At 39.4% G+C, this 19,829-nt stretch overlaps 1 protein-coding gene across 1 annotated transcript in view; it reads left to right on the forward strand.

Moving 5' to 3' along the window:
• The window catches only part of LOC124775458 (probable multidrug resistance-associated protein lethal(2)03659), a 263,350-nt gene that overhangs the window by 224,073 nt on the left and 19,448 nt on the right, over window positions 1-19,829 (forward strand). The window contains exon 18 of the mRNA XM_047250291.1: window positions 3,971-4,131. Within this exon, the coding sequence (XP_047106247.1) occupies window positions 3,971-4,131 (161 nt within the window). The remainder of the gene's footprint in view (window positions 1-3,970; window positions 4,132-19,829) is intronic.

Below are 19,829 nucleotides of genomic sequence, written 5' to 3' on the forward strand. Positions count from 1 at the left end.
AGTTTCACGCCACTGTGGTTACATATCTAGTAAACAAGCTACGTCATACAGTAACAATCTAAGTGCATACACTTTTAAATCAAAACTATTTTTCACGTGCTTGGTTATCATTGTATTCATTAACTATTGCTACTTATGCATTCAAACAGTGTTTGTTTATTTGTAGAAGTAGCAAAAAGTATGTCAAAACCTAGCGAACGCTCAGTTGAGGTGAAACATGCTATTTTCCATATTTTGAAGAAGGGAAAGTCTCAGCCTAGCGTTACTAGAGATTATGGCATATTACAACAGTTAATAAGTGTGTAAAATCGACAGCAAAAACAGGAAGGAACAGTAGTCAATAAGTCACGGTCAGGTCGTCCTCGAAAAAAACAGACAGGGAGGGCAGAATGATTTGTAAGCAGTCGGCTGCCGATCCACGAAAATCGGCTCGACGAATCAGGGATGGTCTGGAGCAGCATCGTGGACTGAACAACTGAACCTACATGTCTCTACTGTAAAACATCGTCTCATAAAAGTTGATTTAATTTGGTTGACGACCATCACCTAAACCACTCATACATTCAAAAAGTAGGAAGGCCAGAAAGTAGTTTGCAAAGAACCATCAAACCTGGAAAGCTACAGAGTGGTCGAAGGTTTTATGGAATGATGAAAGTATATATAATCTATTTTCGCCTGAAGGTGTGCTATACATAGATCCACCAAAAAATCAACGGAACAACAGAGAACTCCAGGTACTGACTATTAAGCACGATAGTGGCTGTGCCATGGTGTGGGAATGTTTCTCCAACGTGGGATTCGTCATCTAGCCCACATAGGTGGCAAAGGATCGTTTCGTGTACAGTTTAGAAAGAAATTTGGCTCCGCTAGGGGATATGGCAGGTAGTTGGATATTTCAACAGAACACTGATTCGAAGCTCACCTCCTGCCATTTAAAAAGTTATTTTCACATAAGAGTATGAAACCTTTGCAGCTGCCGAGCCAGAGTTCAAAATTAAATCCAACTGAACACCTCTGGGATGTACTGGATCGATGAGTTTTTTGTACAACCTACTCAAATGAGTAGGAAGAATGGTAAAAACACTCATATGACCTATTACTAAAGCTTGTGGATTCAACGCCAAATATATGTGTAGCTGTGGTCAAAGCCTATGGGTTTTCAACGAAATACTGATTTGTTCTTCGGATTCCAAAATGGTTTTGTTTTGTTCTTAAATACTTAGACCTGCAAAGTACTTTAGAGTGAGAAAGATTGTTATTTCTGTTCTGATGTTTAAACGAAATGTATTTTGTACGAAATGGATTATAATGACATACTTCTTAAGTATTCACTGCCATTTTTTCTGTTATACACTTATCTTTAAGTAGTTGTAACTAATGCTTCCGACAAAATAATTTTGATCGCTACTGTAACTAAAGACGCGTGAAATAAATTCAGTTACTCAGACGAAAAGAACAAACATACTTCCTCGTTTCAGTAGCGACTGCTTCACAAAACATATGGTTTCATTTGAAGCAAGTGCAATAGTTAACCCATTCCTACCCACTATAATCGTCCTCGTATTTTTCTTGGCCAAATTTCCAGATGTGTCCGCACCCACTCAGAGATCACCATCTGATATGACAAGTGGAGGTTCTTCTTGGTTATTGTCGCTGCTTGATGAACCTGAAACATCGTAATTTCTTCTTCTAACTTGTTTCTAATATTTGGTGACAGGTTTCTTGTTTTATTCAGCATTTCTTCTTGGGCCTAAGCAGAATTTCTTTACTTCTTCATCCATTAAAATGTTCTTATATGGTAAAGTGATCGATACTGTGCTCATTCCATCTGTCCATTAACGTTTTCGCTCTTTCGGTGTTCGTTCCTTTGGAGGTTGCTAGTAGTGGGGATGTATGTGGTCCAGCATACCCTTCAGCCATGGATTCGGATCTAGAGGTTCTGGCTTCAGCACCCATTGAGGACATTTTTGCCAATATTTGTGAGTTGCCTAGGTGCAGGGGCAACGACGTCACAATCAAAGATGGCCGTCACTTTGCACTTAAAAGTGGTGTTGAACCTTCTGATACCACGGAAGTCAAGTCCTTCAAGCGATAAGACACCTAGAGACCTTATCTATCCCCCCCCCCCCCCCTCACACACACACACATCTCCAGACAATCGCAGCATAGTATTAAAATGATGTATAAAAATTGCACCAAGTTCAAAGATATGCCTTAATAAATTACAATAGTGGGAACTGTTGCTATTCAACGCAAACGTACATCACGATGTAGCTTCTTTTGGGCAGTAATCAAAAAAATCTGAACTACCTGAATTATTTATCAAAAAATACTTCACACAGGGGTAACACGAGCTTACGAGTATAGTGTGCTGGACACTACATTGAGCATAGCCTATTGTGAGTAGCCTTTAGTTGTGTGTGTATGTGTGTGTGTGTGTGTGTGTGTGTGTGTGTGTGTGTGTATTATCGTAAGTACAAACCTGGGATTGTGAACTGACAACCGAAATGTGCTGCTGAACTCAAAGCCACATCACTTACATGAAACTGAAAAGAATCCTGTGTATGTGAAAACCAATCCCATTCATAGGCAAATCAATAATTTCACGTTCAGTAGACTTGGCCAGTGTCAACTGTTCGAAAAAAAGTAACTGTAGAAAAAAAAACTGTAATGTCGATGTGTATAAGAACGTAACTTGAAACACACGAAAATTTCTGCCGTGACATGTGGCCCTGGTAAAATAAAAAAGCTGACAACCGATATTTCGCAAAGGAAACGTGTTATGAATCTCACCTGCAAAATGAAGTACTGGAAGATACAGGAACACAGCAAGATTCCACCTCAGCTAAGAAAATGCTGTTAAAAACTAACTACACTTGGTCCAGGGCAATTGGGTTCATAATCTTGACACAGAATGCCAATGAAACACGTAACTCAATCCTGAGCTATTGAAATTTCATTTAGGAACGAAATTATCAAAGAAAACCATTATAGACTCTGATATAAAAGTTCATTCCCATGGTACAGTAAATTAACTCAGAAGACCAATCAATAGAATAATTACCAAAACCTCGACTGTGACGAGAGTGAAGTGCACCAACAATACAAGTTTACAAAAATAAGAATAAACTTTTTACCTCATCAAATAATACCTTGTTTTCCGTTTCGGAACCTTTTTTATGTCCTAATGCTATCCAACCACTGTTCTGAGTCATCTTTCCTCCTCGTAATAAATTTGCAACTCGCGTAGTTCCAAAAGTGCGTCCATGCATTACACTGTACACTCAACAAACCCCTGCCTCCTGCACACCGCAGCCATGCATTACTGACTGTCAAAGATTGTACGACTCCACAGAGCTGCCATCGCAGACGCAGATACTGTTTCCTAACAACAATTTCTCTGTCCACAATTCTTCAAATATATCATTTTCCTTTACAAATATTAACTCCTCCAGTAACATCATCAAAAAATAGGCACCTTCTACTGTGTCATGACCAGTATTTGCCTTGGTCTGTACAAAATGCGACATACCTCGAGAATAAGTAAAACTCCACTCAAATGAAAGACACCACTTGTTCTTTTGGTTTTTTTCGTGTAAGTCTCTATCTTATATGCGACATGACACTTTTTCCGTTTGAAACTATGATTTGCATCCATTTTTATAGAATAGTGGTTCTATGTCTAAGGACCATCCTGTAGTACCATAGTAGATATTAGTACTGGATCGATTTAGTGCAGGGCCAATGCATTAATGCGATCGGGAAGTCATCTGATTTACAATGAAAAGGTTGTTATGTGAAGATAGAAAATCTGCATAGTTGTTTCTTAATTTTCTGTTAATGAACGTCACATTAAATACTAATGGAGGCATTTGTGAACTACATCCTAGTTAAAAATAGGATACGATTTTGAGGAGTTAAAGCGAAAAGTCGTAAATAACTCACGCAATTATTTTGGATAATTTCGCAGGTGGAGCTCAAATCCGGTATACAGACGCTGGACTTCCAGGTGACGGAGGGCGGCAGTAACTTCAGCGTGGGCCAGAGGCAGCTGCTGTGTCTGGCGAGGGCCATACTCAGGAACAACAGGATCCTGGTGCTCGACGAGGCCACCGCCAACGTCGATCCTGGGTAAAATACTCAAAATTACGTTTGTTTATAGTGTGCACTCTTACGTACTATACTTTAATTTTAGAACCAGTATCTTACATGTGGACCACGGGTATATGCAAACACGCTAGCTGAGCAGGCTCCAGCGCAGATGAGAGAATTTGACTTGATTTATAATTCTACCCCATTATCTAGAACAATACATGATTTATTACCTTCCTCCCCTTGCGAGACACAGTAGGAATGCATGTAGAATTCAGGATTATTTATTATCCTCCTTTTCCATACCCCTCTTACCACACTGTGTTTTTTAATAATAGTTCTGGCCCCACAAGTTTGGCGACGAGAAAAAGCCTTTAAAATTGTGAGAAACGTCTGTGGCATTAGTGCACCGTTTAAATATTCTGGGATAATACTATGAATTGATATAAAGTGGGATGGATACTTGTAATCGGTGGTAGGGATCGGAGGAGAGGTCAGGAAATGTGCAGTGTATCTATTGTCGTGAATGGACCAGCCTGACGAGCCACTGCTGAGACGCGCCGACCCGACACATAAAAGGAACAGTGTAAGTATTTATTGGCGGGATCAAGTTGCTTCGGAAAGTGGTGTGAAGACATAGCAGACGGACCACGGAGAATGGCATATCCGCTAGGCCCTGTTGTGAATGGCTCGCAAGTAGCAGAAAGGGCTTTCCGACTGTCGCCCTTTCGGAACGAGAATAGCAAAACTGCTTCGCTGCACTGGTTGCCTACGGGAAACAAGCTTAAGGGAAGATAGGGCCTCCGAAGATGGAAGACCACCCCGAGTTTTCTATGAAAATTTTGTTTATAAACAACTTACGTGCTGGTGGCTTGCGGAACTATTGGAATTAACCCCTGGGCACGTGCACAGCAACGCAAAATTCAGCGTCCTGTACCTCGGAATCGAAAGGAAGGCGATGGCCAAGGAGGTATCTTCTGTTCACTGGTATTAACATTTCGCCAGCAAATGACAAGGCGTGGGTCGTAACTCTAGCGCCCTGACAGCACAAGAGACAGGATACGACGAATAAAACCATGAACGTTAAGGCTGGAGCAGTTTAATTCTCATCTGCTGCTGCTTCTGGAGAGCTTAAACTGTCTTGCGCTCTTAGCTTCTGAGGGTGGACATCTTAATTTATGGAACTTCTGGTTGATGATCTGAAGTCGCTGCTGGCTCTGATGTTTCTTGCTGCTTGGCAATGCGACAACGAGTCACTTTGGTTATTAACTGACTCATGCTGGAGCCTTGCTTCAACATTTGTTATTCAAGATTTGCTCTGCACCTGCCTTTGCTGCCAATCTGATTTTGTTAACTTTCACTTGGTACACTACATTCTGAGTCCCTTTCCAGCGATAGCTCGATTTCAATTACAGTGCACTGCTCATGTCACACACATTCGACTTTTTCATTCTGCGCCTTATCTGAAGCCAGTCTTCCATTTTTCACATGATGCTGGTTTCACAGTGTAATTCCCAACGACTGTTCGAATTTTGACTCTAATTACTTAAATGCTGCCTGTGTAGTACTTCCAACCAACTCCCATTCAGGGTAGTGGCTGCCACAAGACAGCCACTCTGATCATCACACACTAAGCAAAGGATTGAAGGCCATTCACCGCCGGCCCCTGTCAACATCACGCACCACTCGAGCCGTTCACAGAGAAGCAAGAGGAAGTTGAAACGTCCCCTTAGAGAAATTGTACAAGACTGTGCTTAAACTGATACACAATATTTTTGGCGCAACGCAATCTGACTTTCAGTAATCCCTACAAAAGAATGGCCCTGGCTAATATTAACCTATACGTTTCACAAATCACTTACCTCACAAAAATCTTCGTTACTCGAACTACTGCAATACAGCGAGCGCCACTACTGCCAGCTAAATAAAAGATTCAAACTGCTGAAGGCACTAACTACTGATAGGCATAGTTAGCAAATGAAAGATTTTGATAGAGAACAAACAATGTATTTACCTCAATAGTGTTCAAAAATGATAATATATATACAGCAGTTCATGACATACATTCTTACAAATGTACTGTTTCTGATGGACACATGTCCAGATCATCCGCTCTCAAAAATGCGCCATTTCACTTCCCCACATCCACCACTGCTGGCAGCTCACCTCCAACTGCGCAACGCTACGCGCTGTTAACATCCAGCAGCCCAATGGCAGACAACAATGCGAACTAGCCACAGACTGCACACAGTACAGCCAGTGATTTTCATACAGAGCGCCATTTGGCGTTACCAATAAAAAAACCTAAACAGCCTACTTACATAGCCCCCATGCTCCCCACAAAAAATGTTACAAATTGTTTTGGGCAGTAGCCAATACATATTTGTTAAAATGTTTTCACAATTACAATAACAAAGAAATCAAATGCACACACTTATTGATACAATGTTGGTCAAAAGCTAAAATTTTCTCACAGTCCATAAAGACAGTTCTGATCATTCATCACAGTAAAATAGCAATGGTTTTCTCAAAGTCTGAGCAGTAAAAGAAAATGCACACGGAAGTAGTGGATTTCCATGCAGTCTTGAAGTAGTGTTGTCCTTCCAATAGAAAGACAGTGCTGACTCTTGACATGCAGACAGGTAATGGGCCACAACAGAGCAAACCCACACCAGAGTCAGTCGAAGTTTTGAAGAATATTGGTAGGTAGGTCATCACAGAGCAGACCCACTATAGTCCTGGTAGAGATTATGTTATTGGTGGGCCACCGGAGGTGCAGACCCACTGCAGTCCTTGTAGAAATATGGTACTGGTGAGTCATCAAAGGTGTAGAGCCACTGTAGTCCTTGTAGAAATAATGGTATTGGTGGGTCATCAAAGATGCAGATCCACTGTAGTCCTTGTAGAGATGGCCAGCAGCCATCTGTTGTGACTGTGCAGGTGCACAATCAGCATTGAAGAGCCTTGCGGATAATATAGCAAGTCCGTAACCACCACTTGTGCACTCACAAAGTTTTTGGAATTGTCCTTAGAACCAGCAATGGTGTTATCTAGACCCTTGCTGAATTATTAACACACGTGCAAACACTAACAGTCCTCTTTTTTTTCACATATTGTGCATATACTATGATCAACAGAAACGTGTGCAGTGAAATGTAACTTAAAAGATACTTAGTTTGATGAACTGGTGGCAATTACAATGTTATAACATAAGAATACAATGACAAAGGTACAAAATACATCTTTAAAGAACATAATAGTACAGATAACATTTGTAGTAATACGGGCTTTACAAAAGAATCGAACTAACATATACATCAGTGCTACAGGAATAATGACATAAGTAAATACATAAAAGATCAGAATAACTTTTGAAACATCAACTTCACACATGAGCATTAAAACAAAACAGAATAAATAATGTCTAAACATCTTTACAAAATAAATAACATAGTATTAGAAAAATTCTACAACATAAATCTTATTAGCTAAACACATAAAGACAGGAAAAACACAAATACACAAGGGTATATAAACACATAGCGGAATAATACAAATGGAAAGACACGGTTCGTTTTCAGCGTGACATTTGGCACTGCAGTCCAATCCAAAACTTCATTCTGTAGATCTTTCCTCTTATTTCAACATTTGTTTCCACCAAAAAAATCCTATTCAAGCATGCTTACTGTATTCTGTTCACATCCTCTTTCAAAATTCTTTTTTGGCCAAACCATCTTCTTATAGCTTCTCAATGCATTTCTTCCAACTCATCACAACTCATTCTCACATATAGCCTACCCCATCTTAAGCTAACTTAAATCTACTGAGCTCAGATGCTAAACTAAGGGACAAGGCAATGCAGCAGCATGAAACAATTAACACAAACAGCAATGACAAAAAAATGCAAATTGGCAAAGCAAGCTACAGTAAATCTAAATTACCAACCAATTGCAACATTACAACTAATATGAGCCAATGTGCAGAAACAAGAAAAATAAATCAGTAGTAAAACTAGCTTAATACAATGTAAAATTCAGTAGAACTATGCCTGGCAAACATCACCAGTGAATGCAATAACTTATATCTAAACATGACAAAGTTCAAGCAGAAATAATATTACAGTAAAGATGGCCATGTTTAATACCTATGTCACATCTTAACACTAGAGTGATGCATCACGATAACTTACTCTACCAAAAAAATTACCAAGTAGTTGAAAAGAAAATTATGTATGCAGTTACTGTTATTAAACCCTTCTTATTGTTCTTTCCATTCCAAGTGCTCCTTTTTTGAAGAATATGGATCATAAAATTATTATTTAATAGATCTGTTGGCAGAGAGTGTTCACATTAGCAAATGCACTTAATTTTATTTTATAAAACCTATGCTGCAACACAGCTGGAAACCAGATATTAAACAAAATGAGCAATCTCTCAACTAGAAAGACAATAGATGTAAAATGTTTCTCATCATTTCATTAGGCATTTTAGTAAATATCATAAATTAAGAGCTCCACAGTGTAATCATATGTTTTCAAGTTTGAGCGTGTCATATTTACGATGCTTTCGACAAAGAAATGTCAATAGCGAGGATAATGGCCTCTTTTTTTTTTCTCCACCTGTGCCTCTGAAAGGCACACACTAATGGCTTTTTTCCAGGCAACTGACGTGCAGCTGGGTGCCCATGACGCATTACGTGAAGGTAGTCACTTAACTTTCTTATCGAAATATTTATGACAGCAGTGACAGTCTCATATAAAAATTTCCCAGGTCGAGAATTTGCGTTACAAATGTGTAGAAACAAAATCCTATCAATATAACAGAGTCCATAAAATTTTCGGCGGCATTGTGATACATTCACGGATGTACACACATTTCATAACTCTTAAAGTATGATTCTCAGCTTATTGATCATAAACATACCTCAACAGCATAATACACATCGTCATCGCAATAATAACATCATAACAGATCAATCACATCTCAGAATTGTCACAGCTTCTTTCAAAAATTTCCTGACCTTCAATAAAGTCATCTACCTCAAACATACTTCAAAAATCATGATCCCTTACCAAATACATCATTCTAAGCTCTCATAGTATCAAAATGGTTCCGAAAAAATATGAACAGTTCACAAAGTACAGACAAAATACAATTTCATAAGTATGAAGTTATCCAACTGTGTAATTGCGTAAACGTGTCACTGATGTAGTAAAAAAAAAGTTTGTTTCTCTCAGTTAAATGATCAGATAGCTGTGTAATTCTGTGTTACAGAAATATGGTACCGATGTGTAAAGTTGTATAAGCAAATACCATATTAGCTAGGGCTCCTTGTGCTTGCCAAACACATGGTACACAAAGTAAGCGTGTACCCCCTGAGGATTAATGTAATTATACCCTCAGGTGTTACAGATTACAGCAATGGAATGAAATGTATCACGGAAAACCTTTGTATCATTGTAATTCAAAAATCTTTAAAAATAAGTGTTTTAAGTACAAAATTAATCACTCAAATACATGCACTGTAGCGCTAAACTGTGCGTCTTGTTGTAAGATAATGTCTGTGGAAGTGTCGTAGTTATCGTCCTCTGTAAGCAAAGTTCTGTAGAAGTCAATGTACTTACCTCGTAATAAACAAATGGGAAATGCTATGTGTATAGATATCATAGTTATTACGTACAGTACTGTGATCAAGAAAGTACTACACTGTAACGTATTGTTGTGCTACAAAAAAGGCTGTCTTATTGTAGCTATACCACAAAGTTACTACTAAAACATGTTTTACTTTCCAGAAGAATTCAGAAAAACTGTGCAGATATAAAACAGATACACCGAAAAAGCAACAATGTAAATTGTATCACATATTAGTAGCGTCGTGATATAATTGTGTAGCTGTCAAACAAACCAAATACTAAGTCATCTTTAATCTCACAGAAAGTACTTCAAACAAAGAATATATTTTCAAGTAAACGAAAATGTTGCATTAAAATCTCATTAGCAGTGCCGGTATATGTTCTAAGTATGTGAGCCTTATAGTCGTTACGTAATCGTGCAACTAACAAGCAAGGATGTACAAATAACAACACTGTGTCGTCTGTTCACTATAACAATGCATTTGTAATTTCTATTTAAAAATGTTCCCTAGGTTCTAGACTAGATAGTTAACTTCAAAACATTGTTGCATGTTAACAGTTTCTCAGTGTGACAAATTGTACTAGTAGCATGGAGTGAAAAGCTATATGGCAAAGTTAAAAAGCAGATTATCTTTCAATAAACGGTTTTACATGTGAAATGTGGTGAAAGCCTTTACTCTTTCTACTATGCAGAGCTCCAGCTTCAACGGAATTATCATGTAGTGTATGGTACATCGGTAAAGAATGCTCAAATTTTTCTCAAGGTTAGCGTCTATGTTATTTTTCTCTGAGCCAGCCGGTGCACGTGGCTGCCTGCGGTGCGAGTCATTGTCTGTCCCCTTGTTGGCGCGCATCGTTATTGGGACTAGGAGACCTAACTTCTACAAATTCACCTTGTCGAGAGGGCCCTGCCCTGTTTGAATCCCGCCAGTTCTGATGCAATTCAGGTCTGTCGTTACGATTATATCGTCTGTCGTCATGTCAGTAGATTCCATAGTTTCTTTCTTGTCGGGAATGTGGTGGAGAATTTCTCCCTGAATTATGACTGCATGGTAGACCGTTGCGTCTGAAGTTATTCTGTCTCTCATCATAATAATAGTTCTGGTTGCCATATTGTCTGTTTCTATGATTGTCTCTGTCATATTCATTACTACGGAAATGCGCTCTTTCTCTGTAACTATTACTCTGCCAGTGGTTGTCATATGGGTTGTGTCTGTTTTGTTCACGATTTGCGTTGTAAGAATAGCCTTGTCTTGTCCAGTTATTATTTCTGTTATCGTGGAACTGTGACGGATGTGATCTGTAATTCTTGTGCACCTGTTTTCGCGTTCCGCGACTGCCAGTGTCAATGTCCAACTCTTGTAGCAGTCCCTGAAAAGCTTCAATGTCGTCTTTGCAACGTTCTGCCAAAATAATATGTCGTAAATGTTCAGGCAATTTGATTAAGCAAATGCGGATGAGTTCTGAGGGGCTGTATGGGTTTGAAAGATACCGATTCCTATGTAACATGTCTTCAAAATATTTGATAAGACTAGAAAATTCCGATTGTTCGAAATGTTTCATCATTATAATGCTATGTTTTACTCAGTCTTGTGTGGCTTGAGACCAATAAGTTGACAGGAAGGCATGATAAAATTCTCCTTCACTGTGGCAATCGTGAATGACCAATCGCATTCTTACAGCTGGTTCATTCTCTAAATAGCCACACATAAATTCTAATCTGTGCTCTAATGACCAGTTGTGGGGAAAACAATGAGAGAATTGTTGAAGCCACGCTTGTGGATGAATGCGGTTGCCAGAATTCTTAAATGTTTTGAATAAGCGTGTAGTAATGAACAGCCTATAGTCAAAATCATCGTGTCGGCGAGTCGCATGTTACATCGTTTCGGCGGTTCCATTTCAAAATTCGGTGCACCTTGCCAATTTTTTTCATAATTTCCGAAATGCGCTGTGTTATTATTTAGTGGCTGTTCCGTATTTCTATGTTCCTCTTCCCGTATTGGAGCGCGAGTGTCCTCTAAAATATGTAATTCTGGTATTACCTGTGTCAACTGATCTTGTACTTCCCGGATTTCTCTTTGGTGTTGCGTATTAATTTGATTCTGATTTTGTTTGAACTTCCTAATTTGTTCGCACTCTTCTGTGTCATTAAAGACTACCGGTTTTGTGTCGTTCAGATTATCATCTACCTTCGTAGATAAATTATTTAGCTGATCCGAAAGTTCAACTACTTTCTCCGATAATGAACTAATCTTCTCCATGTGTTTTCTGCACCAATTTTCAGAGTATCTACTGTGTCCTTTAAGTTTTCCTGAGCTTTTGCAAGTTGCGTAACCGAATCGGTAGATGCAACTGAGTCAATTTTAGCTTGCAAGGTGTCGTGATTTACATGAACAATAGTTTGCAGTTCCTTTATGGCTGCTTCGTGATTCTGTATTGCATTTTCGTGACGCGAAAAAATAGGTTGGAAATGCTTACAAATTTGTGTTTTTACGTCATTACAGATTTTTTGACATTTCGCTTCGATTTTATGTAACTCAGTAGTTATATCTTCACGTGTTTGTTCAAGCGTGGTGTCTAACTTCCGAAGATTTTGTTCCATTGTGTCTAACTTTTGAAGCTTTTGCTGTGTTTGTTTCCGATTTTGTTCCATTGTGTCTAACTTTTGAAGCTTTTGCCGTGTTTGTCTCTGATTTTGTTCCATTGTGTCTAACTTTTGAAGCTTTTGCTGTGTTTGTCTCTGATTTTGTTCCATTGTGTCTAACTTTTGAAGATTTTGTTCCATTGTGTCTAACTGTTGCTGTGTTTGTCTCTGATTTTGTTTCATTTGCTGCATTAATTGCAATAATAATGTATTAGTGTCTGGAATCTGTTCCTCTATGCTTTTCGGCAGTTCATTTGCACCGGCAACATTCACATTTTGACGAGCAGAAAATGTGTCTTGACTTATTTGAGAAAACGGTGAGGACCCAAAACCTGAGTCTACAGTATTTGCAATATTGTGTTCTGTCATTTCGGATTCCTGAGGCGAGCTGTTGCCGACCGATCGATCGACAATGCTTCCCTGTTCACTACTTGTTTCACTGTCTACACCATTATTTGCCGCCCGCTCCATTTCCCTCTGGACAATTACCAAATGACTAGTTTGAACATTAGTTAATTCATTACACAGTGGCGCTAACACACTGCTTTCGTCTTCACTGTCATTTCTCAGTTTACTTTGGAGCCTAGTATTACGTTTTTCACACGCCATAATAATCACGTATTTCACACGATAACACAGAAAAGCACAATTTGAAGAGCAAAATAAGAAAACACATTAACATAGCACTGAAAATAATATATACTTAATTGCAAGCGCAGCTGCGAAATACTTGGTGCAAATCTACATGCATGCCACAACTGTTTTACTGTACAACAATGAAATACTACAACTACAGAGGAAATTCTCTCTACAATTACGCGCTAGCAATAAACAAAGGCTGCACTAATTGCACAAACTACAAGAAAAAATCAGAAGATTCCAGTGAGGTATCCTCGGCTAAGAGTCGACATATGAAACGTCCCCTTAGAAAAATTGTACAAGACTGTGCTTAAACTGACACACAATATTTTTGGCGCAACACAATCTGACTTTCAGTAATCCCTACAAAAGAATGGCCCTGACTAACATTAACCTATACGTTTCACAAATCACTTACCTCACAAAAATCTTCGTTACTCGAACTACTGCAATACAGCGAGCGCCACTACTGCCACCTAAATAAAAGATTCAAACAACTGAAGGCACTAACTACTGATAGGCATAGTTAGGAAATGAAAGATTTTGATAGAGAACAAACAATGTATTTACCTCAATAGTGTTCAAAAATGGTAATATATATACAGCAGTTCATGACATACATTCTTACAAATGTACTGTTTCTGATGGACACATGTCCAGATCATCCGCTCTCAAAAATGCGCCATCTCACTTCCCCACATCCACCACTGCTGGCGGCTCACCTCCAACTGCGCAACGCTACGCGCTGTTAACATCCAGCTGCCCAATGGCAGACAACAATGCGAACTAGCCACAGACTGCACACAGTACAGCCATGTGGCGTTACCAATAAAAAAACCTAAACAGCCTACTTACAAAGTTGCTGCTTCAAACGCCCGCCGCTCAAGATCAACGTCCGCCATCTGTAGCCTGTCTGTCGTTGAAATCCACTTGCCGCAATCACTGACAGCTAACTTATGACTTCGGTAAACTCGACGATTCTTGAATAATCCACACGTGCAATGTCTGTCCAGGCTGTTCTCTCAAAGTGACCCTGAGACCATTTACTAACGATGTTCTTGTTTTCTTGTTATTCCTATTGATTTTCATCATAATTTTGTGCTCACCTCTCACAAGGAACCCCTTGAGTGCGAGGTCGCAAAACGCCAATGGTCGTTACGGCACTGGACGTCCCGCATTTTGTCTGTCATGCAACCATAATACTGGCTGCTAATGACAACAGGGGGCGTGAGTGGAGGTATCCAGTGGTAAACTAAGCGTGAGGCTACGGAGCGTAGTTGGAATACTTAGTCAACCACTAACTCGCGACAGTTCTACACTACTAACCGTGTTGTGATACAAAGCAGAGCAATGGCAACAATACGCAAAGCAAACTTTGCATTATATCTACAACAGTTGCCGAAATTGACATTTCGTCAGAAAGAAACCCAAGAAATTTCACAGACTGAAAAAGAAGTGGCAGATGAAATATCAGTGTTTCTGCAAGATGAGTCAGTGGAGCATATGGTGTGGTACACGCTCGACTGTGCGGGCAGTGTACATGAGGAGTATAACGATGACGATACGATTAAGAAGTGAAAAATTGTACTGAAACGGGTAGTTCATTACCCTTGCTGGACAGGGAGACAGAAATCCCGTCTCCAGTGAAACGTACTAAAGGGCAATTGCTGTACAAGAAGCGGGTACTTAACATAATTATGTACATAGAATATCATCTGCACCTTAGTAAAAAAAAAAAAATTATAAACAGATTCTGAATAGGTTCGCAGCAATACGAACGTGTAGTGTATAAGAAAAACTACGTATATTCAAAGGAGGACGAGGCTCAGTGGTTGCAAAAACTGATGTTTGCACATTTCAAGGATGCTTGATACAATTTACATAATGTGCTGAAAGGTCTCTGTTGGATTCCTTTCATGTTAATTTCTTAAATCTGTTGTCATTTACGGCATATATTCCTCTTCTAAATTTACTGTGGTGTTTCTGACTATCTGGGCGGAGACTGAGCAGTGAAACGTGTTACTTTTACACATAAACAAGAACGATCTGTCACACTACTACACTTTAAAACACAGTTTATATGTAATTCATGTCACACAGTCTCATACGGAACCTACATCCGCCTTCTTTTATATACTGTATATGATAAGATACTGTCGTCCCCCTTCCCTTCTGTGTGAGAGGATGAATGAGCAAATATATTTCTAGTTGCATGCTTGAGGGTAGCAGACAAGTCTGTCTGCTAGAGAACAGTAGGACCAACGTCGGAACAGGTAGCTACGCTTTCTAAAAGCAAAGAGGTTTCTATCCTTAGTATGGTCCTGTCCGTCCCTTGTCATGTTGGTATAGGAAGCTGCCCCTCTGACCACTTCCGTTTGTATTTGTGAGCCACCCTCAGGCAGGGACCAGGTCAGTCTGTCCGTGGCGAGCGTCTGAAGTGGTAAGATCTCCAGCTAAGCGCGTGTCTGCTAAGTCCGTAGGACAATGGATTTCTTAAGTTCAACCTAACTGAAAATTTAATCACCTTTATTTCAGATTTAGCTCTAAAATATCTAATGTTATCTTAAATTGCAACGCAGTGTAATTCGCGTGTGAAGTTCATAATATCTTCCGGTAGTTGCTTTGTCACTACTTTGTGAGTAAAGTGGAACCACGTGTTTATCACTAACTCTAACTAAGATCATCAATCTTAAATGCGAATGTGCGTGAGATTATAACGTCTCGTCTTGACAATATTTTTCAATATAGCAACTTTTCTTTAGGTTCAACCCACGTGGGGTGTACTTTGTGAGGCCAATACCACGTGCTTATACAATTGTTTGACCCATCAGGTTAATAGTAAGACGATAGTAACCAGTTCGAGGTTTTTCTTTTGTAAATTGCTTTTCGATGTAATTTATTTTAATTATCAAAATTATTGTGCAGTTACACTCTTTGTGTAAACCAAGTTGACCACGTGAAGCACGTGGTGTAATCATCAAAGTAGCCCTCAGTTATTCTTTTTGGGAAGATTTCACAGAGTGTTCGTATGAATTTAGTATGCCAGTGTGTGGTAATTACATGATGGACAGGATTGTGCTACGAACGTAATTTCTTTGGGTGAAAATTGAATCGGTTGGTTGTGGTTAATTTCCTCTTGCATATGTTTCAACGTTCTTCGTGTGTTATTTTATGAATGCAGTGTTGTATGCAGTCTCCCAATCTTGGCTCCATATTTGATGTGTTCCGTAAGATTACAAACTAACATTTTCCACGATCCTAAATAAGGCACCAGCTTAGTTATAACTCAAGTTTAATATGCTGAAATTTCAATGATCAATGTTAAAATAAATTTCCAAATATAAACTGATTTATTTCTTTTTACTTAAATTCTATTTATATATATATATATATATATATATATATATATATATATATATATATATATATCACCGGTGGTCGTATAACTATTAAAAGATTATAATTAATGTTAGTCTGGTTGGGAATTTGGTAAGCTAGACTGGATACCTGGTGAAACAGTTGCTCAGTAATGCAAGGTTAACTTCCCCAGACAACTCACGGCTTTTAACCCGCTTTTATTGTCTATCAGTACCACTTTCATAGCAAATCAAAGCAACAACGTTACAGTGCATGACAATGACCTACTACGTTATGCACATCGAATTACACCTGAACATAGATTACAGTCATTTCAGGGGAAGCAGTGGATTGTTGCGTAACTTCAAACAGTGCTACAGAATTGGAAGACGTAGATAACGAAATTTCAAACAAAGCGTCAACCTGACGATGCAAACTGCGAAATGGGCCCCAAAATTTGCAGATATTGTCATCAATAAGTAAGGACTGTTTTCAACTCCGAGCAAATCCGATTTGTAAAGAAAATGCACATGAAAGGAACCTTGGAAATTAGAGGTACCGGTACCTAAAAAGCTGTATCACGATCAACTAACGTCAATGCCTTAAGGCATTCGTCTGCAATTATGCCGACTGTTAATCTGGACTGTAAATTGGCTGGAAAGTTATTTATTGTGCTGCGTGAAGTTGGACGAGCTCTGCCCCATACGATATTTTCTTGTGTGCGTGATCTTCCTAGGGCAGTAGGGAATATTTACGTCACAGCAAGCAAGAGTGGCGAAATGGGCTTGTAAGAGAACTACAAATATGGTATGAGCACTGCTTTTGGTGAATACCCGGTCAAAATAATTTGCTTCAGCTTGATTCATGGTCTACGTATAAAAATCATACTCCTTTAGAGAAAACCATCACTCCTCAGAAGTGTGGAAATGCAATTCATACCACCTAGAACCAGTGGACAAATTCAGCCTCTGAATGTTTGTTTTTCTACAAAACAGATTATTGCACTATCTGCAGCTACAGCTTAAAGGAAATCCAGTTTCACGATAAGCTCCATGACAGATTGTTTCGCATTCGGTTGCATGTCATCGCATTCCATCACTTCTTATCACCCCTTTACACCAATATGATTGTGTATGCGTCCTTTAGGAGTAGATACCCAGCTAACGTCCTGCTGGGTGGCTCACAAAGAGTTCGCCTTCGATCTTGATGGTGCGAACCTTTGTGATCAGTGCGGCACGCCATTTTTCATTCAGTGTTCACGGTGCAAGTTAATCGTTTGTTTTGAATATCTCTTGAATGTCGACGACATCCATTTTGTGGAGTGTAGCCCCATGGAAGGTGGATGTCTGCACCTCTCGCACACTCATTTTCTGTCGCCCTCCCTATGCACATGGTGAGTCATTAGCAGCTAGTAGTTCTCCTGTCATGATTGTTAGCACAACACTTTCAAATGAGCCTTACTAAAAATTGAATTATCGGCCTCGGATTCAAGGGTTCCTTGTTAGACAAGTCGACGCTCAGTGCGTCTCCCCACTAGAGTTAACTTGACAGTATTCAGACATGGCACCTGGTTAACGAAAACTCTAATGAATTTCACCAGTTTGCAATGGTTTGTGGACAATACCATTCCTGTGATGGAGCAACACCACCTGGACTATAGGCCTGCGAGCACACTTGTGACGTCACATACTGATGGCCGGATCTGTATCAGAACGCTGCTGTTAAGCACTCTGCAGCTATACGAACTTTACGTGTTTTAGAGCTGAAACTGCATATGGATTCCCGTGCTTTCCTCTTCTACATGGTCTTGTAATGAACGTATGGAAATTTTTATCATTACATAAAGTAACTGAACAAAACTGCCCTATGTTATACATATTTGAATATGCAAAATTGTTTTGACGATTTACCTTAAATACGCGTCTCTAGGCTTGAAGACAAACTATAATTTTAAATTCTGTCTCTTGCCTCAGGAGCTACGTTTTCTTGCAGTAAAAAATCGGCAATATGCGACAACAAGCAGACGTTTTCGGTTTTAAATAAAGCTACTGGAGCTCCTGGATGGTTCAAATGGCTCTGAGCACTATGGGACTTACCACCTGAGGTCATCAGTCCACTAGACTTAGAACAACTTAAACCTAACTAACCTAAGGACACCACACACATCCATGCCCGAGGCAGGATTCGAACCTGCGACCGTAGCAGCAGCGCGGTTCCGGACTGAAGCGAACTGAAAAAAGCTTTTATCATCCGATTCTTCAATAAAGTTATCTAAAATACCTTGCGTTATCTCTAATAAATGTTCTTTATCTTTACTCTCTACAGATGCACTGTTTTCAACAGATTTCAGTATGTATTCAATATCATGAAAATAATTAATTTTCATAGGAAACTGGTATCTGTTCTGGGTAGTTATTCACTGATACTCCTTTACAAAAAAAACTGAAACTTCCAACTGTTCATTAATAACTACAGAGTAACATAAATTAGGCACTGATCCTGTTGGTTGGTTGTTGGTTGTTTTTGGGGAAGGAGACCAGACAGCGAGGTCATCGGTCTCATCGGATTAGGGAAGGACGGGGAAGGAAGTCGGCCGTGCCCTTTGAAAGGAACCATCCCGGCATTTGCCTGGAGCGATTTAGGGAAATCACGGAAAACCTAAATCAGGATGGCCGGACGCGGGATTGAACCGTCGTCCTGCCGAATGCGAGTCCAGTGTCTAACCACTGCGCCACCTCGCTCGGTACAGATCCTGTTCTCTCAATGTTAACAAAAATTACACTGTCTGCCTTTGCTGATGACGGTCCAGAACGAAGAAAAGTTGACTTTCTGCCCCCCTTTTAACTGAGATATATTTGAAATTTTGTTTTCACTCTTGTGTTTATCTGCAGACTTCACACTCTCACTTATCGCTTTCTGAAGTTGTGCTGCTTCCAGACGCACCCGCTTTTCATCCGGCGATTCCCGGGAAGCCAGTTGCGACGATTAATAGGAAGGACAACCAGGAAATATCGATGGAACACATTCATCTTTTATGCTCGGTCGTTCAAGATTTACAGTTAAAATCCGTCCTGTCTTCTCGTCAAAGCAGCTTGCTGTCCATACAGTACTTTTCGGTTGGAAATGTTTGTGACAGATCTGTAACAGCACAACACTAATTAATATAGCTATTATGTGTGACAATAGTTGCATTAATGAGAGACATTTCACAGCCAGATGCATATTAACGTCGCAGCATTGGTCCAGAATTAAGAAGCAAAAGATACTGATGCATCATACATAACTGCTTTTAATAACAATTGGCAAACGTGGTGCAATGGAAACAAATAACACGTTACAAATTTTTCATCATTTACTTACCCTTGAATGATGCATTGGGAATAACTGCAATCCAGAGATTTCTCAACTTCGCACATTTGAGAAGTCGAAACATGTGCACTTTCATGCCTTTTTTGGATTTATAAT

This window comes from Schistocerca piceifrons, chromosome 2 (genome assembly GCF_021461385.2).
Source record: "Schistocerca piceifrons isolate TAMUIC-IGC-003096 chromosome 2, iqSchPice1.1, whole genome shotgun sequence".
NCBI lineage: Eukaryota > Metazoa > Arthropoda > Insecta > Orthoptera > Acrididae > Schistocerca > Schistocerca piceifrons.